Consider the following 26579-nt stretch of genomic DNA (forward strand, 5'->3'; position numbering starts at 1 on the left):
AACACAAACATTTCAAGCGATTAAAAATTTAAAGCAGATTTGCCTGACAGACATAGACATTGACAGAGTTGAGAGAGCCACAGAGAGACAGAGATACAGAGAAAGAGAAAGGAACATAGAGACAGCTCTTGAACTCTTAACTTTGCAGCTTCTCGAGCTTTGCAACTTGGACACACATTGCATGCGCAACGGAGATAATGTACGGATTTAGACAGAACACCAACGCTACAGACTAATTGAGTTTTAAGGGCGTAATTACTGTGGAAGAAAATGAACAAAATATAACTAGTTATTTTGGAAGTAAGATGATCATACTTGATCGCTGCTTAGATGCCTTGAAATGTATAAACAGAATTAATACGAAATGTATATCAAAAAGTATTCAAAATTAAGATTATAGAAAAATAATTTATTTGTCAATTTTACCAAAATCAATATACAATAGAATACATTTGGAAACGATAGAATAAAAAACGAACTAATTACAATAATTGTAAAAAGTTAAGTTTCAAGTTTTGAAGGAGTTTCAGTAATACTGATGTGCGAAAGAGTTCATTGCAATTGGTATACAACAATTCCTACGAGATCTTGTTGTCAGTATTCAATATTCTGCGCAGTTCAACTGCAATTTACCCCACTGTGATATGACTAACGTGCACGTTATATGCGAAAATGCTGCGAGAAAATTATTTTGTACAGACTAAACATCAGGTATGTATAATATGCATGAAGTTACGCCCTGATACAAACACTTACAACCTCACTGTCACGCCATCTCTTTCCCCCTCGCAATGTGTCAGTCCGTCTCTGTCTAGTCCACTCTGTTTCCTCGCTGGCTGTGAAAAACTGCTAAGCGTTGTCAAATATGAGAAAATAAAAGTGGAAAACTTGCTGCACCGGCTTCTGCATTTTGATAGTTGGACCCGATGGAACAATTATCGCACACTCTTTCTATCTCTTTCTCTGTCGCCTTCTCTTTCACTCTCACTGTCTTTGGGATAATTTTGTAAAGCTTTGTTGCAAAACTGTGCAGCGTTTAAAGAGTCGCAGTTAATAAACAGCTGTTCGCATTGCACCCAGCTGCAGTTCAATGCACCTTCGATAAATAATAAAAATGTGAAGATACGATGAGTACGGATAGTAAACAGAGCGTCATCATATTTGCTAGGGCTTACAGTGGCAATGCCGTGTAAAATTACAGATTAATTGTTTGAAAGTCTGGTGAAAACAAAAGGGATTCCATACTCAATGCTGTTCGCAATTCACAAAGACCGCGAGGCAATTGCTGATAGAGACAATGAAAATAACAATGCGGAAGCTTTTGTTTTCGTTGTTTTTTTTTTTTTGTGTAGTTCATGGATTGCATTTTCACTTTTCCACTTTGTGGCCAGCCGAGAGTTTTTCTTTCTTCAGCAGTGGAAACGCATATGGTGTTTCTCACTTCAACTTATTTTCATGCTTTCCCCTCTCGAGTGCAGCAGCCTCTTTGGCCCACTGACCCGACCATTTGTTGATTTTCACTCTGAACGTTCTCGGTCGCAGTCTTTTATAGTCATAGATGATTAAGCTGAAGTTTGCCAAGAGACTAGAGAGAAGAGACAAGCGCCAAGAGCGCGAGCAAACGCCTCACAGAGTATGATAAACACATCCGCTCTAGATATTAGCCAAGAATATTATTTCAATGTGACCCACTTGTGTCCATTGAATGAAAAACTGAAGGAGCTACCACTTCAGATATGAACTCGACTCTAACAGCCACTTGTTAGTCCGCAGCACCAGGAAAAGAGATGCACAGTTCAAGAGAGAGAGAGAGAGAGAGAGAGAGAGAGAGAGAGAGAGAGAGAGAGAGAGAGAGAGAGAGAGAGAGAGCGAGAGGATGCTCTCAATAGACACTTGTAATACTCGTACTATGTATGAACAGCCACGAATGACCCAATAAACTTGTCGCGCCTGCAGTTTGTTTAATTTAGTTTAGCCTGATAATGAAATTCAGGCACTTCACATAAATAAAATCAAATAAAATAGATATTTAGTTTAGGAAATGACCGAATTACCAAACTCGTGTGCCAACAGCCATCTAAAAATAATTCACTTTATAAATACTTATTTAGTATAAGATAGTCGCTCATTCGTATTTTAGTTCTATCTAAGCAATTTTATTCTTGATTGTGAATAGAGTAAATTTAAAATGAAATTGAGTTAGAGTAGTTGGCACAAATTTCTGGCAGAGTGCGATGCAAATGCAACCAAATGAAATGAGTGAAATTAAAATATATAATAAAATATTTCCACGTACAGAAAAAGAGAATGAATGTTTAATATAAAATAAACAATTCAAGAATCTGTAAGAGTAAACAATAAAAAGAGTAAACATTCTATGCACATCTAAATAAATATAAAAATTAATGAATATAATTGGAATGTAAACAAAATCGAGCACACTCGACTGTGAGATACTTGCAACCCATTTGAATACTACATTCAAAATATACTATAGCAACTATGCAAAATATACCAGATAGTTAGCCAAGCAACTAAGATCAGTAGTGAGTAGTTAAAAGTTCTACAATTTTTATCTTATCGCAACCAAATATTCAAGAATCATAATTATGCTTGTTATTCGATATATAAAATTACACTGGTTTTTTAGATTTTTATTGAATTGCAGTGTGAAAAAAATTTGAAAGAAACTTGATCTGGGTATCAATTAAATATAAATATAAAATATACAATAGTCGAGCAACTATAATCAATAAGAAGGAAAGAATCTTTAAGGGATAATAATATTAAATTAAACGGAATATTCGATCTACATCTTAATTAATACAGCGATGTCGTAATGTGTTAACTATCGTAACTAATCAGCAATCAACCTGCCTTATATTCTGCATATTTGTGTTGATGTTAATGCATTGAGATCAAATGCAATTGAGATTACAATGCAAATGAATAGCTGACACGTAACAATTAATAGTTATAGGAATTGTTACATATTATCGCCACGTGTGGAACATTTCTCTTTAAGATAACTTTTAAATGTGATACCCAGGATATTTGTACTTTCTCGCTCGCCAGCTTTCACTTTTGCGCCAGTTTAAGTGGTTCAATGCTAAAGTTCAGTTTTCAACTGTGACGGTGCCACGCCCACAGCCTCCCCCCAAAAGCATTCATACATACAGATATATGCAGATTAGCAGCGTTGGCGAAATGTTGAATGCAACGGCTGCAAGTTGAATGCTTTTTTGTTGCACGGATTCAATGAAAAACTCACTTCTCATGTCAATTTTCATTTGGCTCTATCCAAAAAAACACAAAAAAACGAAGCAAAACCCGTTCAATTGCTGTTATTGCAATTGCTATTAGTAGGATTTATATAGGCTGAGAGGGGAGAGCGGGACATGAGTAGCACAGCCGGGCCACAATGCAATCCTAAAGATACACACAAGCGACACAATTCGCTTGCTACAACGAAAAAGAAAAAAATAGGACAACAATAACAATGGAACAGGAACAGCAGCGAAGGGGGGAAGAGGGGGGGAAAACTTGATATTTGGAGGAGAGAAAAATCTTGTGCGCCTGCGTCAGAGATACTCAATTCGGGACTCTGGACTCGTTTTCTACACTTCTTGTTGTTTTGTTCAGGCCAAAACTATCGCTCACAATTTGGTTGCTAGCTGGATTTTCCTTTCTGTTAATGGCAATGACTTCCCTACGAGATGCAGTGTGAAGGGGATGCGAAGGGTGTTTGGCGCCGGTTTGTATTAACTGCACTTGATAAACGCGATTTGCAAGTTGCGTCTCGTTAATTTGTCTACCTTTGCCTTCTGCGATTCGTTTAATTAAAAGCCAAATCCCAATTGCCGTTGGCAACAACAAGAACTCACTTTCACAGCGTAGTATTTTTCATTCTCTTTACTTTTTTTGTGAGATGAAATCGAGGAGGTGACTGAAGGTGGAGGGGAGCCGTAGCCTTATGCTTGATGTTTGCCTCGTTTTGCGGCTGGTCGCGTGCGTTTTTATTGATTTTTCCCGCAGTGCGATGAAAGTGTTCTTTATTGTTGTGCAGCAGCAGCAAAGTAAAGACAAAAGTGTGCGTGTTGTGTATTCATCGAGTTCCTGTTCCTATTCCTTTACCTCTTTCTAACAAGCTAACTTTGTTACTTGTTATTAAGAGGTTGTTAGTTGGCTCGCTAGATGCACAGCGATGTTAGAACAATTTATGATTTACCTCTCATCTAAAAAACATTCATGTAAATTGAATTGAATCCTCACTAAGTAGTAGAGTAGAGAGTTTTCAACTAAAAATAATTTTTGAAATTAATTTGTCCTAAAGAAATCATTTCAATTGAATCAAAATCTTTTCGCTGAGTGCACTTTGCAGTTAGTGAACCCCGTCAAATGCCACTGACTGACTCGCTGTGCTCTTATCTCTTGTCTGAGACTCAAATTCAACCGGCAAACTTATCAGAATTATAACAATACAAAGTACGCAAAGCACATAATACGTAAATGGAATATTTGGCACATTTTTAACCGGCAAAATGAATGCACAATAATCTGAAAAAGTTTCTTAAACTCACCTTGAAAGCTGTCACTCGGGTGCAGGAAATTGAATTTCAAACTAAATTTGAATATCAATGTTGTACAATTGTTTTCGTTCTCAACTTAAGAAGTTGTTTTTCTCGTGGTCGTTCTCGATGTTGTTGTTGTTGTTGTGATTGTGGTTGTTGTCGTCGCGCCAACAGCTGTTTTGTGCCACTCTCAGAGATAAAACACACACACACCGACACACACAAACACACACAGAGAGACTTCAGAGATGTGCACACTCATACAAGCGCGTTGCCGAGCACAAAACATAAATAAACAACAAATATTTTTTGGTATGATAAAAAACGTCGCGTATTTTCTTTGAGTATTTTTTCTGTATTATTTATTTCATATTATTTTTGTATTCAATTTTCAAAGCTGTTTTTTCTCCTTTTTTTTAATTTTCGTGCTGCATTTTTTGCAATAAATTGGTTGTTGTTGTTTTTCAGTAGACACTGTTGTTGTTGTGCACACGCGCTTGGAATATTTATTTGTGTTTGAAAGTGCGCTGCGGAGCGACTACGACTACGACTACGAAGACGGATAGAGTATCTGTGAGATACTTTATTGACAATTTGGCTTTAGTTGCTCGCTTGCGGATAACTCAACCAAACATCAGTGCGAATACTAATGAATATTTCTTCAGCTATTCAATATTCATCATTCAAGAAACGACTTCGCGAATGTTAAAGCAACTGACTTGCTAAGCAGCAACAGCAAAATGCACAGACAGACACGGGGCCAGATATAGATACGCAGCGTTGAAAGCAGCGGCAGCAGCGCCAACCGAATTGTTATCCAACTCGTTGCAGATACGAAAAGCAACTGATTCCACGGCTCGCACAACACAAACTGAAAACAACGCCGGACTCTCCGCCGAGCACACACGAAGAGCAAAAAGTGAACTGCGAGCAACACAAACAGAGAACGTTAAACGCAGGCGCCTCACATCGGCAGTGAGAGAAGTACAGTGGAGACTGACTAACAACGCATGCAGGCGTGCTAATGAATTGTGTATATGTTGTTATTATTTATTTATTTATTCTAATTAAATACTAAAATTGAATTACCAAAAAAAAAAAGAGTAGCAAAAGCACTCTCTTTCTTTAGGCCTTTGACTGAATTATGTATATTTGGTACAATCTACAAGTAATTGGAAAAGGATTATAAAATAATATTGAATTATACATAATTTTAAAATATTGCATTTTATTTTTCTAAAATTTAATCATATTACCTGTTGACATTGTCGATAAGTAAAAAAAGGTTCTAAAGTTCAAAAGAAATCCAGCTAATTCTTAGTTTTATACGGATTTTCATTAATCAGTTAATGTATAAATAGATATATGTATATATATGTATATTTTAAGCAAATAACTTATACGAATAAGTTGTTTAAAAAAAAACGAAAAAAATAAAAGAAGGGTGAATTTTAAATAATTTAATAAATATTTTTTTTTGTACAAAAACCAACTTTTGTATACCCGTAACTGAAGTCTTTAAAACTGTAGTCTTAATTTAGTTTTGGATTTTTTCTTTGTTAATGCATTCTGAATTTTCTAATGTATTAATGATATAATAGTATTTTATTTTATACTACACAATATTTTTAATTCTGTGATTTTATTACTATAATTTTAATGTAACTTAAATAATAATACCCACTTTTTATTCTCAGTATACACTGCTTTAGTATTGGATTTAATACTATTGACTTGTGCTTAGCATTAAATTAAATTTTTTTTATATTATGAGGAAGTAAAATTGTCAAAGTAGTGAAAGAGGCTTTACTGTAGTGCACATGCCAGAGAATAATCGTTGAAGAGAGAGAGAGAGAGACTTGTTTCAATTTCAGATTCCATTTCAGTAGCGTTGCTCGTTCTCGTTGCTGTTGCTGTTGCTGTTGGTGTCCAACTTACCACCAGCTGTGGCTGTGGCTGTGGCTGTGGCTGCGTCTGCACTTGGGGCTTAGGCTTTTGTTATTTTTAGCGCCACTCGAATCGGTTGTGGGAGTTGGGTGGTGCACACACGTTCAAGGGGAGCGAGGAGGGTTCAGCGGGTCAATGCGTGTGGTTGCCGCATGTCACATGCCGGCGCGCATCGTCCGCATTTCGTTGGTGCAACATGCTGATGGTGGCAGCGAGTGGTGGCTTCTCTGTCGTCAATGTCTTGCAATGTGACCGTCGTCTCACAGAGCGCTGCCGTTGTCACCTTTGTTTAGCAACTAATTGCAGATGCCACCCAACATGAGGTCGGACGATTGCAATTAGTGCAACTAATTAATAATAGAGCATGCTAAGTACCAGCCACTGACTTGCTATCGATTACCTTGAGACCATTTCGGGGTTGCTACTAGAGTGAAGAATCAATTCAGATGAGAAAGCATCAACTGCCTTGGATTTATCTTTATCATCACGAAGAGATAAAGTGAAGTGTAAATTGGCATTTATTATGTTACTTCACACGTTTTTAACTGTATTTAACTGTTGTTCAAAATCCCCATTTCGCAATACAATAAAAATAACAAATAACTGCATTCGGGGGGTAAACACACGCGCCATGAAACAAGACCCAATCTTATACCATAATAAATCACTCAAGAAGAGTATCACACATTTGGCAATTGGTTTGTAACATGGGACACTTGAACTCTCTGTTGCCTTTTTAGATTTCTTTATTTTTTATTTTAAAAGGGTATTCGCTAGTCGATCTAAACTAAAGTTGTTTGTGTGTTCTTGCTGAACCTGATTCGCGTTGAGCAACACTCAAAAGGCAAGAAAGCCAGACACGTGTTTAGTATTTATAGCGATTGCTTGCTCTGGGCCAATTTCGATATGTTGATGGAGCCCATGGACAGGCGCTGAAAAATAGATACAGATTGGTGCAATTTGAAAAGCGTACTAAGGCTGACTATTCGCAGAATAGTACTTGAAATGCCAAAAGCAAATGCAAATGGAAAAACCACAAGACAAAAGGCAGCAATGCAAATACATTGACTTCAACTAAGGAAGACAGTGGAGATGAGACTTGTTTCTTTGTGTCGTGTCAATAGACAAACATGGAATTGCAGTTCGAGACATTTTGCTCTCAAGATCAGTTCTGGCAGCAGACTCCACACAGCTCACATTGTAATTCGGACGCTTAAGTTAATGAGCCGTTGACTGAGTGCGTTTGAAGTTCAATGGCCAATCGAATGACTCGTGCAGCTAAATTGAGTCACAGCGCATTGAGGCTAGCCACCAGCCACCAGGCACCAGCAGAGAGGTAGAGATAGAGTCGCATGCCAAACATTTGCATAGAAATGTTAAGATACGACGACGCCGACGACAACAAAGGCGAAAGGCCAAGCAACTGGTAACTGGTATCTGAGTGACATCCCGACGAGATGATGATGTTCTTGCTGACGAGGCCAGAGAGCCAGCCAGACTGACGCTTCGCTCTGTGCCCGTGTCTGTCTGTCTGTTGACTGCCTGCCTGCCTGCTCGATACAGTAATCTGCAATCCTGTGCGATACAAATTAAGCAAATGCGCATTGAAGTTTGATTTGGAACGGAGAGCGAGAGGAAGCTGCATGCAGCAGGCAGGTATCAGCAGGTATCATTTCTGTGTGTCTGATTGCAACTGGGTTACAAATGGTTGGAGAACTCGCCGCAAAAGCCGCAACCAAACAACCAGACAAGCTGAACAACTGATAGCCATGTTCTCGCTGTTCGCCGCTAGCATGAGAGATCCCCATACATCTGCACTTGTCAATAAAATTGGGGAAACAAAGCACAAATACTCGAACGCATGCACATATAACAAGCACACTCATCTACAACTACAGCCAGAGGCATGGATTGAGAACTATGTTGATGTTCATTTTCCACATTTGAAGTCGAGGTCAGAGTTGGATTATTGGCTGACCATTGCCACATTTCTGACAACCTTTTTGACACTTTTGTGCTGGGCGATTCATCATTAGTTATGAGTGCACATTGCAAAAGCCAGTTTTGCCATTACAATCAGTAAAATACGCCCAAAAGCAAACAGATAAATCCAACATGTTAAGACAGCTAGACATCAATGAACAATGTCAAAGAAAGGTAATTCCATTTGATTTGAGTTTTCCAATTTGTGTTTGTCTTTGATGTTATTAGAAACAGAATGCATTGGTATTGACGGTACACTGGTGCTGTACTGTTAAACATATATTAAACGCGCCAAGAGTTGTGTAGCATAAGCTGAATGCTACATCACTTTAATTGTATGTTCCGTTATCTTGCTCTAACACATGTCATTCGTAAGTAGTCATCCACGCAACTTCCTCCCTAGGTGTGAAAGAGACAACTCTCGAGTGATTTCACGATTTAACGAAATGGTTCGTGTCTTCGCTAAAAGCGCTTTAGCGGAGACAAGCACATAGGCGTGCGTTGTTATTAGGTTAGACACAAACCATTCACATCGACTAATTTAATAAGTCTATCGTCCACCACCACAATCTATCGATTAATTAATCGATTTACATATTAATTTAACAGTGCGCGCCAAGAGAGTAGCAATTTCCCGTTTCGTAATTTCCTATCAATATCAATTGTGTTTTTAAATATAATTAAAACGCAATTATTATTTAATGAATGATTTCATTTAACTTTTTATTTAATAACCTTTACTAATTATATGTATAACTTAGACAATATATTTGTTTTGTTTTTCTTTTTTGTATTTTCTTTAATTGTAATTATAATTAAAATATTTTGAGCTTATAAATTATTAAAACTATGCGCGGGGGAATGAGTCACATGCCAACACCAGAATTGGTTGGTTCATTTACAAATTCAATTACAAAACTGTTATTTAATTGGGAGATATGATTCCCTTTCATTATGTTTACTTTGTATGCTTGCTCTACACTTACATAGCGACTTCTACAAATAATGTATATTTATTGTGTGCGTGAAGTATGTATGCAATGTTTTGTGAATGACGCGCGAACCCATCGACATCGTATCATAATTTTGTTGTCGGGCATAGATTAGAGAATTTTTGTCAGATTTCGATTGCGATTTATACAGTTAGAAATTGCCTAGTGGAAAATACAGTTAAACTACAACTAAATAATTGCCGCTGGTTCATAGAATAACATTAAAAATTTTGGTACAGTCATCGTGAATATTATACATAAAGTACTAATATCAATATGCCAATATTCCAATACTACTTTGCGTTGCACATTGTCTCCAATACTTGTATCGCGATTCACTTTGTGTCCTGGCTTGCAATTGGAATACCCCTAATGCTGCTTGGTTTGGTTATCGTTGTGTTCATAATATTTACAATACTCTCTTATATGCGAATAGCTTTCAATTGTTATGTTTTTGATTTGATTATTTCATTCTGAATTACATATACTTACATAAATACAATAATTAATATATAATTAAGCATAATATCGAATAAATTATAATCATTTCAAAGTTTCAAATGTATTTCAATGTATTGCCTCAAATGCTTTGTAAGCTTTGCCATATTCAGTTACTTAGCTTAAAATTAAGAATTAATTAAATGTATAATATGTAAATTAATACTTGAAATTATAATCGGGAATAGGAACTAAAAGCACCAGCCAAAAAAATATACATTAAACATACACATCATAAAAACGAAATGAAAATTGTTCATTGGATATTGTCGTTAGCATAAAAACTAAATAATTATTAATGCATAAATTCATAAATAACTACACAATTAATTCATTTACAAAAAAACACACACACACACACACACATATTGCATTCAATTTTCACATGTCGATGTTCACAGTTTCAATTTAAGTTCGCAGCGGCGGAGGCAGCTGTGGTCTCGTTGCTGATGCTGAAGGCGGTGGCGGAGGTGCTCCTCCCCCTGCTCCTGGTGCCTGCATCTGCATCTGGACGCGCTTGGCCCGATAACGCTTCAGCTTGCGTCGTGCCATAAATAAGCTCGGATTGAAGTTGAAGTCACGGCAACCGAGCGGAGGCGGCGGTGGCGGTGGCTGCAGCGGGGCGGGTGGTGAGTGGTGGGTGGCAGCCTCGTCCAGCTCGTAGGGCGGGAAGAACATTGGGTTGGCAGCCCAATCCCGCCACATATTTCAATCCTGCCCAGCACCATTCGCCTGCGCCAACGCCTGCGCTCCATTGCTCCCCACCTCGCTGTGGCGTCGCTGCTCCAAGGCCAGCGGCAAACCGGAGGCCGCAAAGTCATCGTCCAGCGAGGAGGACTGCTTCGAGCCCACCGACTTGCAGTCCTCATCCATGCTGACACCCAGATGGTGCATGGCCACCGCGGCATGATGCCGCTCAGCTGGCGGCAGCAGATTCAGCATGCTCAGCGGCAGTCCAGGGAAGCCGCCGGCAAAGTCCGGATAGAAGCCTTGCGGATTGAAGGGATTGAACAGCGCATTGGGACCGCTGAGTAGATCCGGCTCCGAGCTGCCGCTACGTGGACCAGCTGGCGGACCCAGCGGCAGTCCCAGCTCCAGATCCAGTGGACCTAGAGGTCCCAGATCGTTGGGATGTGGCAAAGGTGGAGGACCACCTGGACCGCTGGCATTTGGATTGCCGGCAGAGCCATTGTTGCCACTGGAATTGGCCGAGTTGGAGCCTGAACCATTCTTGTCCTTGTCCTTCTCCTTGCGTTCCTTCTTCTCGCTCTTCGAGCTTCCTCCGCCGCCTCCGCTGATGCCCATCTGCAGCATCTCGATAGGCGGACCACTGATGCAGTCCTTGCGCAGCTGCTCCAGCTTCAGACTCTTGCCGTACTTGCCGCGCACATACATGAGGAGCGAGTTGTAGGGAATGCCGAAGATGCGCGACGCCTGCGACGTGGTCATCTTCTTGTTCCACACATGCTGCAGTGCCTCCGTCAGTTCGGTGTTTGTCCACGAACGTGGCGGGCCACCGCGTGGCGCCGAGTGTTGTCCTTTGGGGCGTGGCACTAAAATAGAGAGAGAGAGAGAGAGAGAGAGAGGGAGAGATTGATTAGTTTAAGGCACCTGAGTGGAGTCGGGTGGGGTTATCGCATGGCGACCATCTGCTAATGTTTCAATCTGCTGGCCCCATATGCTGGCCCAGACAATTTCGCTGAAAGAGTCGCCCATTGTCTGCACTTTGCCTACAGCTCATACACACCCAGTGCAGCTTTTGTTGTAGTCGCAGTTGCTGCATGTGGCACCTAGAAAAAGGCGAGCGATCAAAGCTGCAACGCTGCAACGCTGTGGAGGTTCCCATACTATAGCCTGCCTCGCCCCAGCCTTCTTCCATATGCAAATTACGAGCATGCAGCAACGTCGTCACATGCGCCGCTAAAACTCAATTTAGATCCATAGATATCGACTTGCCCCACAATGAGAGAGCGCCACAAAGCCGCAGCCGCAGCCGCAGTTGCAGCTTCAACTGCAGCCACAGACACAGACACAGTCGAAGTCGAAGTCGCAGTCTGGGACACAGGTTGAGATTGCTTTCAACGATCAACGAACAACAACTTTAACTGCAACTTCCACTTGCTGGCGCTGTGTGACACCATCAGTCGGTTGATGCAACAAAGTAAGGCAGGGGGGAACCACAACGAATCCTTTGGCTGATGGCCAGTGGAGTGCGAGCATGCATCCAAAAATATTTACAGCCAGCGATAATTCACAGTTTATTGCCGCTTTTCAACTGATGATATGAAATTTTCTTTTATTTTCTTTTTCAATTGCAAGAGTGAAAATAGTATAAACTATGCTCTGGGCAACAATATGAAAATCAAATTAGCGAAACGAAAGTCATTGTCAAAGAAACTAATATTGCTTGCTTGAAATTAAATTCTTTTACGTCCTAATGCTATGAGTATGAGGTTTAGCCTGAATGAGTTTTCCTAAAATGTATTTTTATAGTATTTTATTTCTGAACTGAAAAATAAATAACTGCTCTTATACGGTTGAAATTAAGATAAATTAATTATTACCCTTTTTAAGATCTTAAGATATATTTCTAACTTTTTAATAATGGTATTTAACATTAGAAAATTGTGATTAGATGGAGACAAAAGCTAGAAAAATGAATTTTTTATGATGTGTTTGCAATCTGTTATTTAAATGAAATAATTAGGAACTTTTCTTCATACTTTGAATTTAGTAGTATTTCGATATACGAAATACAGCTTTAGGAATATTTTAGTATTTTGAGGTATATTAATTTATTATATTTTAATGACAATAAAAATATACTTTGTATGAAGTAGTATTTCGATATACAAAATATAGCTTTAAAAATATTTTAATATTTTTTAGGTATATTAATTTAGTATATTTTTGACAATAATACCACAGTGCTTTACCTAATAAACGAAATGTTAAGCGTACTCTATTGAGCAATAGTAATAATCGAATATTTAATTAAAAACTCTTATTTATTGAATAAATTCTATTTCTTGAAGTAATGTAAAGCTCTCGAGTAACGATTTGTGATTTTCCTTCACATTCTTAACCAATTGGCTTATTTTATTCTTATCACATCCAAATGGCATTCCTCACATAACACGACTATTATTTGTATTAGCTGAGCTCTTCTTGTTGTTGTTATAGCTGCTGTTGCTGCCTCAAATTTGGTTTCGCGAATAGGTCACAACGTAGGTCTGACCTTTTTTCCAATGAACTGCAACAAGAACAAGGGGAGAAACCTTCGACCATGATGCAATTGTTTAAGGTTCTTGCTCTTTATGTTGCTGTTGTAGTAATTGTTGTAGTTGTTGTTGTTGTTGAAGTAGTTGTTAAGGGGTTCTAATAAGGCATCTAAGGCAAGTCACCAATCGTTCCCCCCGCAAAGCACATATAAAGCGAAATTTGAATTTGTAACAAATCGCAAATCACGTTTTGGGACACAACAAAAAGCTGAGAGAAAAAGACAGCGAGAGAGAAGAGGAGATAGAGATAGAAAACAAAAAAGAGACAGCTGAAGAGAGCGGCGCAAAAGACAATCGCGAAATGAACAAATGAATGTGAACAAATCAGTTAATCACACCCACACGAACAGTATGAATGCAGGCCCTAAAAAATCTGCTTCTCCTCTCTCTGTCTCTCAGCTGTGTTCCTTCCCCCTCTAGCCCTTTGCTCTGCCCCGTCTCCTAAGGCAGTGCCTGTTTAAGCCAAGTGTAGATTCTTATCAATTGTGGCCACACAAACCCGTTTCGCCAGATTCGCAATAAAGAATATCGTGCTATACGCCAGATTTGCGCTTTTTAGCACAGTTTTATTTACTGTTTCTGTTTCTGTAGCTTTTGTTGTTGTTGTAATTTAAGCAGCGATTGTCATGGTCGGGATGAATCTGAGATCTCAGCCCGAAGATCTCTCTGTGACTCTGTTGTTGTGGTATTTTCTGGTATTTCACTTTGGCATGCCGAACCAAACATCTGATCACGATTCCTCCTCTTGTTGTATTGATGAGAAAATTAAGCAATTAAATGTGATCCAAGCTGAAAGTGTGTCTGCATGGCTTTTTTATGCAAAAGATCAACGAGCGATCTCGACTTCACGTGGGGAACTTAAGTACACACTCGTATGGCGCCTGCTATCTACAGTTCCCAAACTAAGTGATCTTTCATTCATAAAAAGCGTTTTCCAAAAAAAAAAAAAAAAAAAAACGATAAAAAAGGTGGAGCACTTAACCCATCAACGCCAGCTAACTGTCAAATAATCTGTCAAAACACACAGCACTTGGCTCATATGGATCAATCTTTAGGTTAACAATCATCGAACAATCTCTCTTTCTCAATTGTCAATCACATGACAATCAAGCGCAACAGTTTATTGATTTCTAAGCTACATATTACTATATGTATTATTTCCCCATACACATAAAAACATTATTAACTTTTTGAGGTTTCAAAAAATCGAAAGAAAAACTACAACGAAAGAAGAAACAAAAGCAACTCTGAAAATCGAATGCATTTATGGAGCTGCCTATTTGTCAATCAAGAGAGCTGTTGCAGGTTGGAAAAGCGTCGCTTTACGATATGCATAGGTGCACATGTTCAATGAAGAAAACAAAACAAAAAAAAAATAAAGAAAACAGCCTACAAAAAAAAAACTAAACTAAACAAACAAACACAATTGTTATACGCGATCCCCAGCTGAGCACAGGAAAACCACAAAAACAAATTTGCCGCCTCACATGATCGCACTAGTGATCACTGGTGATCGCAGCTCTCAATGTGTACTGAATGGGAATGAAAGGCAATCACAATAGTTTTGAGTTGGATCTGTAAGAGGATATGCATGATTTTTAGTCATCATCATAGATCTATCATTAGCTTTTTGCCACTGATCGATCTAAGTCTATCGCAAAAAGCAGACACCTACAAAGACTTGAGCGAAAAAGAAGCAGAACAACTCTTGGTTGAACTCATGGCACTAAACCATCAACGGGTTCAATCAGTCAGGTGTGAAGTAAGGCACGAAGTGATCCGCGGAGGGCAAATTGAGACGACATGGCAATTCTCGAACTTTTCTCGTTTCTCGTTGCTGAGTTCGCAGCTAACTCACAGAAGGTTAATTAGCTGTTTGTTTTAAAGTTCGTCGTCGATTTGCTACCATTTGATATTATATAGGTTTAAGTTACTTACTTTTCTTTTTGAGAAACGGCGGCGGACCTCCAGGCATGTCACGTGGATCGCTCATTTCCATCAGCGGATTGTAGAGTTTGCCAGGATCAATGCCGGGGGGAAACAAACCCAAGGGGGAATCCAGGCCAAACACTGTTAAAGAGAAGATAGATTTATTTATAAGCTAATTCGATAGAGTATTCAAGTCTTTGTCTTGCTATTTATAGGTTGAATGCAATTTTCATTTGTGTAAAGCATATTGCAATTGTAAGTTTTCCATAAGTGAGTCATTTTCCAGCTCACTGATTACCCAGCTAGCGAATTGCTTCAGACTCGAATAAACACTCGCATACATATTCACTATCGAGACTTGAGTGTGCCAAGTGAATGCGAATGCTTTGCGTTTGTGGATGCGAATAGTAAACAATGGCAACGTCATTATTCTATTAATATTTTACGCTTGGAGTGCACTCCTTCACATGAGTGAAACAATTCAAGCGCTGATGAGGCGGCGACAGTATAAAGGATGCTCAAGGATAAGCAAGGAAATCCACGCAGCTTCAAGTGTCTCTGTCTCTGTTTCATAACTACGCGCTCAGGATTCAAGGCACATCACAAGACAATGTGCTGGCATATGAATAAATGGGGATAGTCGTTCATACTCGTATCTGTATCTGTTGGGGCATGTTGTTGTATCTGCAGCATAATGACACAAATAACGAGCGCGTATTGTTTGCTCCCGCGTTTTGTTCGAGTAGACATTACAACTCGCTGCGTATACGTAATATTCCATTTCTTTATTTTTTGTTTCGGTCTTCAAACTCGCTTTGATGGCAAGCAAAATTAGTGCGGATTTCTTTTCACGTTTATCCTCAAGGGGTCTAGAACAAGACAGCCATTGACTTACACAACCACACACAACTCACACACGCACACACACTCATTGCCATACCCACATGTCACATGCTATTAGTTCAATGATTTTCACGCCGAAATGTGACTACCAAAAAATAAATCACATTCTTTTTGGTAAATCTTTTTCTACGCCTGTCTGCAAGCTCCTCTGTTTGACTAAACTGACTGCATGAAGATGTGGTATTAACACTTTGTGGTGACTTATGCGACAACCATTTTCAAAGGACATTGTAGAACACATTAGATCAGAAATTTAACTTTTACCAAACGATATTTTTGTTCGTCATCTGCTGTTGCCGACTACCATACTTTATATTCATTTAAACAACACAGTTTGTTCCGCCCACTTTTTCATGTGATACTTTATATCTGTCTGCTATATTCATTTAATTAAATAGCTTAGCCCTTCAACTACTCTCTTATCTCGGTGCAACAAAATTTGTTTTTTTCCGTTTCCTACATTGATGTTTTCTACTTTGATTTAAAAGTTACTTATTTTCTAATTGTGATTTAAGAAAGTTTACTGCTTTATTCAATTTGCAGAGTATTCGCATAGTCATCATTGTCCGCAATGAACTTTTCTGCATTTCTTAGCTTGACTTGGGCTCGATGTGTATCCTTGGCTGGCATTCTTTGCCTGCAGCCTGTTTATGCAGTAGTTAGCGAGTTGCTTGGCCTCCCTTTTCGGTATATTTTTTTGGATGCGACTCATTCCGCTCTTTGGATTGCCCTGATATGTTGGCAGAAATTTTTGTCGCATTAAAAGGTATTGCGCTTCCTGTGTTGACTGCCTGCTTGATTCCCTGATTCCCTGACTCCTGCTCGGCATTTTCGTACAATTTTTCATATTTTTGTGCCTTAATTTATTTTATATCCTGTGTGCGCGTCGGAGACGAAGACGACGACTGAGGTTGAGGTTGGCTGAACTGGAGTTGGACTCCCCAAACGGATATTATTAATATGAATATCGCGCGACTTATATGCAAAGTTTTATACGAAAAGGGAAGCGACTTGGGTGACGAGATAGAGCATGAGAGAATGGGAGAACGAAGACAGGACTAAGGACTCTAGAGCGACTCTGTATTTTTATTTATGCCGCCGACGATGCCAAAGTTGTTTGCCAAAAGGTTTAAATTTGCAGCACAGTCTGTTTGTGTGTGTTTGTGTGTGTGGCATACTTTAAACAAAACACGTGCAACACACGCTGTTGACTGTGTGGGCGTGGCAGTGGCAAGGCGAGTTGTCTGTGTGGTAACTTAAAAGTCATTTGGCTAAACGTCTGCCGACAGTTTCAACTCGCAACTGTGGCACACACTCACATGCCACACTCACATGTTGCCACAGACACAACATAAATTTCTAGCACGCAACGCCACCGATTGCGACTGCGACTGAGTCTTCGACTGCGACTTGAGCCCATTCATTGCCGTCTTTCATCCGGCTCCCCTTTGCACCTTTGTGCTCGCCTCGGGTGACATAAATATAAAAAATCATATATAAACCGCAATTGAATTTATTTGGACTGCAGCTTGCGACTTGCAACTTTTGCAACAACCGCAAATGCAACTCCCATTTCCTTTCCATTCCCATGCTCCATGGCTGACAACTTCTACCCCAGACAGCGTTGTTGTGACTGGGACACATAGTTTGCCTCTATAGGGTTGAGGCAATAACTAAACTGTCAAATTATTAGCTGCACTCGCAACTCGCAACATTGCAATTGCACTTCCATATTTCTTATGAGCTGTCAACAGCATAGAATTGTTTATGACTTAATTAGAAACGAAACCAAAACAATTGTCTGAGGAAGAATGAAGTGAAAGAGGCCAAGACCTCTAATAAAGTTATAAATTAAAAATCTAAAACTAATGATAATATTTGAGCATAGAAAGTAATTATGACAAATGCATTAAAAGCAAATGGGAATTTTAAGAATTTTACATAAGGCTGTATAAATTCCCTAAAACTCTCTGGTATTAAATTGGAGGAAATGACACATGAAAAGGAAAAAATAAAAAGTGGCAAACAGCTATGAAGTGTGGAGGGTTGGAAGTACTTGGGAAAAGTACTGGGGAAGACCCTAATACGTTTAAAGGCTTTGCGACAGCTTAGGCCATGGCAACGACAAATGCATGACGAATGCAAAGGATGCTGTTGCAGTCGCTGGCACTTTGAGGTTGTCAGTGCAGAGGCGACAGACAGATTGCCACATGTTGCATGCAGTATATTGCAGCTTATTAGATGTGAAGTCGCTGTGTCAAAGCTCAAGGAGTCAAGCAGTCAAGTAGTCATAGGAGTCACCGAAGTGAAGGCAAACAGAAGGACTGCGATATTGGGACTTCTGTCTGTTATTTTTTTTACGCAAATAGCTTAAGGGGGAGGTGGACAGTCGTAATGTGTTTAGACAGGTCAGGATGTGGCCAGGATATGGACATCCGGCTAACCCAGTGACCTCAAAGGATAAAAAAAAGGTTTTTGTACTTACTGTGCGGCGGCGTCAGCGTCAACGCCGAGGACATGCCGGGAAAGGGCAGCGGCGACGGCGGATGCGGTTGCCCATCCGGTGGATTGAAGTGTCCGGGCAAGCTCATTGGCGATGTGGGCGCGAATTCCTTGCAAAAGTCCTTGCCAAAATCTTTGCCGAACTCCTTGCCGAAGTCTTTGCCAAACTCCTTGCCGAACTCCTTACTCAACCGATTCATGCTCTCCTCCAGCCGCTCATGCGGCGCCTGACCCGGACATCCGGACCCAGGTCCGCCCAGCGGCACCCCGTTGTGTCCCCCGAAAGGTGGGAGTCCCATGGGACCGAGCAGGTTGCTTGCGAAAGCATTGTGCTCCCGCTGCATGGCCTGCTCTCGCGTCTCGCGAGGATCACGCGGCTCACGCTGATGCATCGCCGCCGCAGCGGCAGCCGCAGCCAGCGACATCTCCATCTGATGCTCCATGTGATGGAACGGATGCTCGCCGGCGCCAGCAGCTGCCACAGCAGCAGCGGCTGCGGCATGCATTTGCGCCTCTAGCGCCTCCATGTGGCAGGGTGGACTGTCGGGCAGGCCGGGTGGGCGCAGACCAGGTGGGGGAAACGACAGCAGTCCGTTGCCGGGTGTGCAGGAGTTGGGCGTATGGCTGGGCGTCGATGTGGCATTTGGCTTGGCGTTCAGCTGTCTGATGTCCTTGAGGGACAACATGATGCGTTGATTGTTGTCCTGCAGCTTACTGCTATTGTTGTTGTTATTGTTATTGTTACTCTCCCCGTCCGAGGAGTGGGAGTTGCTGGTGTCCTTGTCCTTTTTGGTGGTGCACAGATCCTCGGGACCATCGCTGGGACACGGGGACATGGCTGCTGCATTTGCAGCGGCGACGGCCGCCTGTCGACGCAGCTCGTTGGTCGTGTGTATAAGCTCTTCGATGTCCTGTTCGTCCTCGTCTTCGTCCTGTTCGGGACCTTCATCGTCAACTAGATCGTGCACATGCTCATGATCGTGATCGTGTTCATGATCATCGTGCTCCTGATCCTGTTCCTGTTCAGGATCGAGCTCGTGATCGTGCGCTTGATCCTCATCGTCCTCTTCATCTATCTCCTGTTCGGTCTGTTGATTGCTGTTCCCCGTCTTATCCTGTTGCCGATCTCCACGCTCGACATCCTCCAACTCCGTTTCATGCTCTGCCTCAGGCTCATTACTTTGCTGTTGTTGTTGCTGTTGGGACTGCGGCGGTTCGTCCTCTTCTCCCATGGGACTATCCTCCCCATCACGCTGTTTATCACTCGGTTCCTGATCGTCCCGCAACTCATGCTTGATCACAGCCTGAATTGTGTCTACCGCTGGCAGCGATGTCTCCGATGTCTTGTTCAGCGCAAAGTCATGAGGCACATCACCTGACCTGCGTCTGGGACGCGCCTGTTTGCGACGTGGCATCGGCGAACTGCCGCCCAACTCCTGATCACTCTCCAGCTCCCGTTCCGACTCCTGCTCCCGCTTGCGGCGCAAGCTGAGCGCTGCCATCGCACTGGCCGGATTACCAAAGAGTCGAGAAGGCATTATTAGCTTGCCCGCTGCTGGCCGCACCATCGAGGGCGACTCGTCCTCGAAGCTGGATGAGAGCAGCGAGGTGTCCAGCAAGTTGAAGTCATCGGGCGAAGCGGCTGGAGTGGGTGTATGCTCAGGTACCGAGCTCTCCACCAGGCCACGCACCTGAAGCGATTCCCCCGCCTGAATGAGCGTCTGCAGACGCTGCTGGGGAACGCTGATCTCGCCGCGATACATGAAGTCAACTATGGCCTGGACGACCCACCCACGAAAGTCCTTGAGCACGATGACAGGATGCTTGCAGGGGGTTTCGGCGAAGACACGCTGAAAGAAGGGCGAGCAGGCGGACAGCACCATTTTGTGAGCACGTATCGAGGTCTCGGCACAGACGAGAGTCACGTCCACCAGGGTCTTGGTCTGGAGCAGGGCGTCGAAGGCGCGCAGGATGTGATTCTGATGGTTGTTCCAGCGCAGGCTGTAATGATCCTGGGGAGCAGTCGAATTGGCGCCAATAGTGGTGGGCGTGGCAGGCGGACTGTGCGTTGATCGATTGCTCGACGTTGCAGTTGCGGTTGTTATAGAAGTTGCCGCCGTTGTTGCAGTTGTTGTTGCTGTGGCAGATGCAGCTGCAGTGGCTGTTGCCGTTTGGCTCATGTTAAGGGGCAACGGTGGCGGCGTGGGCGGCGTTGTGGGCGGTGTGGCATGGACATGGGCGTGGCTCTGGCTGTGTGAAGGTGGCGGCAACTGATGATGATGCTGTTGCAGCTGATGATGATGAGGATGATGATGCTGCTGCTGGTGATGATGGTGATCCATGCTAGACGCTGTCGTCGTCATCGTCGTCGGCGGCTTCGCCAGCAGTGGCAGGGGCAGCGGCAACGGCAGTGGCAACGCTAGCGGCGCTGGCGCCACCTGGCGGCCGTAGTCGTTCATGTGCAGGGCCAACGGCAGCGACGTCAGTTTGCAGCGTTTTATCAGCTCCTCGGCGTCCTTTAACATGCCCTGGCAAACGCGTTGTTGCCTCACGTGACGTGCTTCAAAGTTGTTGCACCTCGTTCACAGTCTGCTGAAGAGAGATAGACAGAGAGAGAAAGAGAAGGATAGAGTCAGTGATGGAGGCAAAGATTCAGGTTAAGCTCGAGGATAATGCTTTGTATAATGTATTCAAGCTCTGTACTCCTGACATATGCCATCTCGTGTATGTGTTGTGATAATATGTTAATGAGTCGCGGCATATATCATATTTTTTCAAACCCCCTCTCATCCCTCCACCATTACTGTGCCTCATTTTCGGCAAATCCCAAGCACAACAATAAGCAAAACAATGCACAGCAAAAGCTAAGAGCACAGGAGGCAGCGCAAAGAGCAACATGAGGCAATCACAGTCGGCTACGTGTCGTGTCGCGTATCCTTGAGGACATCACATGCAGATGTGTGATGTGTGATAATGGCTCACTCATCTCAGTCTCTGCCTCTGTTTTATTCTGTTCTATCTGTTTGTCTGTCTGGCTATATGAGTATGTCTGTGTTTTTGTTTATCTACTGGTAAGACACACACAAACATGTGCACAGTGGGTTCTGCAGCTAGAAGATCCATTTTAATGAAATTTCATTTGTAATTTAAAGCTAGTGAAATTAATATTCGATTATTAATTAAGGGAAGTCAACTCGATTTAGTTTAAAACTTATTTATTTTACAGCAATTTTTTTTTATAATATTTTAAGTATGAATTTAAATTTCTTGCTTCCATTTATAATTTCTAGTTCGTTTACTTTGTTAGTTGTTTATTGAGCGGAACTTGAATTTTTAAATTTAATTTGCTTATCTTATGCTTATTTTTATCAATAATAGTCCTCAAAATGTATATTTTATTTTTATTTTAACTTTTTCAGCTACACATAGTAAAATGATATTTATTATTAAAACAAGTCGCTATAAATATTTTTAACAAAAATAAAAAAATTGAAAATTAACAACTGTTTTGCAACCACTGTACAGAGCTAAGCTTTTTTTTGCGACTCGGTGCGTGGCATCTAATTAATTCAGCAACTTTCTAGCTTGGTGTGACGTGGCATGCCCCTAACAGCGCATCACGCACCCCTTCCAACGGTCCACAATGCGTTGCACGCTGCGTGTGTGAATTTTTAAAAGAGTCGGCAGCTGCCTCGCAATGACAAATCTGAAGTCAGACACGACTAGTCAAATGCCAAATCCAATCTCTAACCCCAAACCCAAACCCAAGCCCATAGCACGGACCTGAGAAAATGTCTCCAACTGCCTGTCAGCGACGACAGTTGGATGCAAAATTAAAAAAGTTTACTTTTAGCAGGGCAAAAGCAAAATAAACATTTTTATTTACAGTTTGTTGCAGCGTCTTCATCTTGCAGCGGTTAAGCGGTTGCAAGTTGGCGCCAGAGACCCAAACCGCATATTAACACATGCGGCTGCTGCTGTTGTCGCTGTTGCTGTTGCTGCCAGTCAACGACAGGATGCGGCACGAGGACACCCACGCACGCTTCAATGCAACAATGTGCAATTAGCAGCTATGCGGCATGTGGCAAGCGGCGCGAAGCGACTCTTTTTTATCTTGCAACTCATTTGCGGTTGTCAACTGGAGATAAGGCAACATTTTTATTTATTTACTCGCACTTTACCTCTCAAGCGCCGTTAAAAGCGACACACTTTGCTTGCCACCTGAGTTGCGGCAGAGAGTGAGTGAGATGGAAAGAGTTACCCGACTTTTTAATTAATGTCAAAGTAAGTCAGTCAATTCAGATTTAAAATGCTAACAGATGTGGAGAAGATGATGCAAAGTTTCAATTTAAAATTTGAATGCAAGTCATTAAATCTTGAGAATTAAATTGTCGACGATCAGAAATAAATAAAAGTATATTTTAATTTACATAATAATAAATAATACTTTAAATAAAAGTATATTTTACTTAACGTTTTATTAAAGTAATATTATGAAAATTAGTTCTTCTAATAGTTTTTGTAAAATAATGGCCAAAATTGATTAGAAATCAAAATAGATTCTTCTCGTATGTCTTTCGATTTCACTACATTTGAGTTAAATCCTTTCAAGCTTAAATTTTGATGATCCAACATACCATTAAATATCGTTAGCAAAGCGTACTTTAATTTCGAAATATCCTCTTTGAAGCTCTTTTCTGTTTGTATTAAAACATGAATAATAGACTTGAGTCTCTGTGATCAGCTTTGCATAATTATGGCACAATTCGTAGCACTGCTTAGCACTGGAATCACAAAATGTGAATTTGAAATTAGATATGCTTATTGTAATCGAGTATTATTTTCGCTTTATTGCAGTTCACATATGTTTTATTTGTATTATTATTTCAAGCACACACAATAAATGGAAGATCGCACACGTTTAAAGTTCTGGTTCTGTTTCTGAGTTCGGTTCGATAACAAACAGAAACTGCGCGTTACCGTCGAGGGTTTGCCACAAACTGACTGAAAGCAATGCAAATAAATACGCAGCAAGTCGAAAGTACGCTTCACATGTGGATATGGATATGGTTAGAAACAGAGCTAGAGATAGAGGGAGATTCTGAGAGCAGCCCTCACAATCCGCACCCTCAAAACACACACACACACTCTTGCATATATGTATATATGGTGTGTGCGTGAGCATGTGTGAGTCTGTTTGTGTTTGTGTGGGCAGGATCAGTGCTCGCTCTCAACTTGTTCTTGCTCTCGCATTCGACACGCCGCAATTTCCCATTTTCTGCAGGTGATAATCAGGTGTGTGTTGACACATGTACACTGAAGTAAATAAACACACAGCATGTAAATAATACAGCAGGTACTCGACAATACTGGACAAAGGTCCTGGCACACAGGTTTTCAACTGCTATTAAATGGCCGCTGACAGATCAATTTGTGGGCCAAACGCTGCGGGCAATAAACCAAAACCTTAATGTGCGTTTATGTTTGTTTTGAGGGATCGAGTCTCAATTTGGTTGACAAATTTCATGGAATTGTTTGCGATTCATTTGAAAAATCCGCGTTTTATGATAGGCGCGATAGCCAAAACACACACTTTTCAATAATACATATCAATCCGTTCATAATTGAGACAGTTTTAAATTCATTTTAAAATTCTTTTGCATTGCGCACTTTTATATTTACTAAAGTTTTTTTCTGGAAATTTATATAGTAGAATTCTTTTAAAAGTTCATAATTATTTATTTTGAAAAAATGAAGTTTGTTTTTCTATTTAATGAACTAAATACACTATATTTTATTATATGAAATCTTTTGAGAAATTTCTTTAAAATTTTTTTTTAATAAATAAATTTGTTGTATATTTTTTAAGTTTATTTTTTTGTAAGTTTGTTATTTTTAGCTAATTATTTTTAACACTTTTATTTACCATTTCACGTTTAATTTTATTATTGAATTTTCGAAAGAGTTATAAAAATTGTTTTTATTTATTGTTGTTAATGTTTGTAAATGCCGTTAGAATTACAAGACGTCCATCTTCAGGCAACGCACACAGATAACTGTCTCAGAAATAGTCTTTTTTGCCATTCACATGTGAGCGCTCGAAATTGTATCACATACTTCTCAAAAAAGAGTTAACGGTATACAGTTTGGCGTCGGAATGAGATCGTAACGGTAACGGTAACGCCTCGCTTAGTATCTTCGCGAGTCGTGTGTGTGTGTACGTGTGTGTCCTGCGGTCGCGTGTATGTTTCGAACCGTTCAAACGTCACGAAGCGACTAATTCAAATGAAGTCGGCCCGAAAAAACAGATATGCGAGCCAAAGGCGGCGATGGCAGCGCTAACGACGACGACGATGACGGCGACGCCGGCAGCAGCGTCACATACACGCGACCCCACCACCCCCGCGCCAACCCCACGCCAACCCCGCACCCCTTCCCACCCACGTGCGCGCACACGTATGAGCAGGCGAGGCACAAACAACAAACAGCATGCGAAACACATGAGGATGCTCGGTGCTCGGGCTGGACGATAGAACGGAACGATGCGACGCACGAGTAATGTTAACGCCAGCGTCAACGTCTGCGTTTGCGTTGCGTCGACGCTGGCAGCGACGCAACGAAGTTTTTACTCCTTCGTCATATAAAATATATTTTTTGCCTTATCACAACAACAACAACAACAACAACAGCAGCAGCAGAACCAGTCGACGTCCTCGCACGTCACGTATACCAAAAAAATTTATTATACGTATACATACATACACAGTACACGGTATACGAAATACATTTGCATACACATGCGTAGCAAAGCCGAAGCAGACAGCAACCGAGTGGCCTCGACACGAAGTGTACCAAAAACGAAACGTAAAAAACAAATGCGAAAGAAGAGCGACACGAAAGAGCGACGCACCCACACACATACAAACATACATACATACATGCATACACACATACATACATACATACGTGGCATGTGGAGCTTTGCTCGCTCGTAAAGAGTAATAGCCACCACCAACATCAACAACAACGACGACAACAACTGAGTCGTCACCCACCCCCGTTGACGCCAATGCCTCGTTGGCTCACATGGAGTTTACGCTCACACACACACACACACACACACACACACACACACACACACACACACACACACATACAGCGGCAGTTGTCACACGTTGGCAGCGACGTCGGCGTCAACTGCGCGTGAGTGTAACATTTTTCATAAAAGGGGCGCCAGCAGCGCTGCCAGCGTCGACATATCCTTTTTGGCCAGCACCAGCTTATGGAAAATACGAAAACTCAAAGCTGCGAGTTGAGTTTTTGCTTTCCAGTTGTATTTGTGGCAATAGCAACAACAACAGCCGCTGGAGCGAGTCAGAGAGCGAGAGCAAGAGAGAAAGCATACTGGCAAGAACAACCCAACGAATAAGTGAGTGAGAGAGAGCAAGCGTGTGAGTGAGAGAAAGTGCGCATATTGAAGGATATAATGTGTGTATGTGTATATAGAATGTATGTAACTAACGTACGTGGCGCTCTGTCGCACTGTCTGTCTGTGTCTGTGTCGGTGTGTGTGTGAGTGTTGAGTGTGGAGCTCACATGTAAAGCTTTTTTGCTACCGCACACACACACATACACACAACTCTTCTGCTCATCTGGCGGAGACTGCGACGCTGGCAGCGCCGAACTGTTTGTTGTTGTTGTTATTATTATTAAAGTTGTTGCTATTGCTAAAGCCTTTCCAGCTGCTGTAGCTGTTGCTATTGCTATCTCTCTCGCATGTGCTCGCCTTTTAGTATGTTATCTATTCCTTGTAGTCCTTGTATTCCTTCAATTCCCTGCATGCGGACTGCGTTTTACATAAGCGCTGCCGTTGACGTTGGCGCAGCTCCAGAAACAGCGGAAAAAAAAAAACAAAATGTAAAATCATATACACAACATATTACTCACACACACACACATACGTACTGGCAGCG

The 26579-nt window shown here is 41.4% G+C and overlaps 2 protein-coding genes across 2 annotated transcripts in view; both read right to left on the minus strand.

The window, feature by feature from the left end:
* LOC133841851 (E3 ubiquitin-protein ligase goliath) overlaps positions 1-5449 on the minus strand; it is a 36199-nt gene extending 30750 nt beyond the window's left edge. The window contains exon 1 of the mRNA XM_062274625.1: positions 4581-5449. The gene's annotated coding sequence lies outside the window, so the exon portion shown is untranslated. The remainder of the gene's footprint in view (positions 1-4580) is intronic.
* A 5118-nt stretch (positions 5450-10567) lies between these two features.
* LOC133843582 (protein jim lovell) lies at positions 10568-24961 on the minus strand. The gene is made up of 5 exons (XM_062277201.1): positions 24533-24961; positions 23244-23390; positions 18590-21198; positions 15211-15342; positions 10568-11544 (listed from the first exon to the last, which is right to left on the minus strand). Exons 3-5 carry the CDS (start codon positions 21129-21131, stop codon positions 10700-10702), a joined length of 3519 nt encoding a protein of 1172 aa, XP_062133185.1. The 5' UTR covers positions 21132-21198; positions 23244-23390; positions 24533-24961; the 3' UTR covers positions 10568-10699.
* Positions 24962-26579: the final 1618 nt, after the last annotated feature.

This window comes from Drosophila sulfurigaster, chromosome 3 (genome assembly GCF_023558435.1).
Source record: "Drosophila sulfurigaster albostrigata strain 15112-1811.04 chromosome 3, ASM2355843v2, whole genome shotgun sequence".
Classification (NCBI taxonomy): domain Eukaryota; kingdom Metazoa; phylum Arthropoda; class Insecta; order Diptera; family Drosophilidae; genus Drosophila; species Drosophila sulfurigaster.

Coding starts and splice junctions, on each gene's coding strand:
- LOC133843582 (XM_062277201.1), bottom strand. CDS start 21,131: ATGTTAAAGGACGCCGAGGAGCTGATAAAACGCTGCAAACTGACGTCG. Junction 15,343..18,589: donor GACGCTGACGCCGCCGCACA/GTAAGTACAAAA, acceptor TCTCTTTAACAG/TGTTTGGCCTGGATTCCCCC. Junction 11,545..15,210: donor GCCGTTTCTCAAAAAGAAAA/GTAAGTAACTTA, acceptor TCTCTATTTTAG/TGCCACGCCCCAAAGGACAA.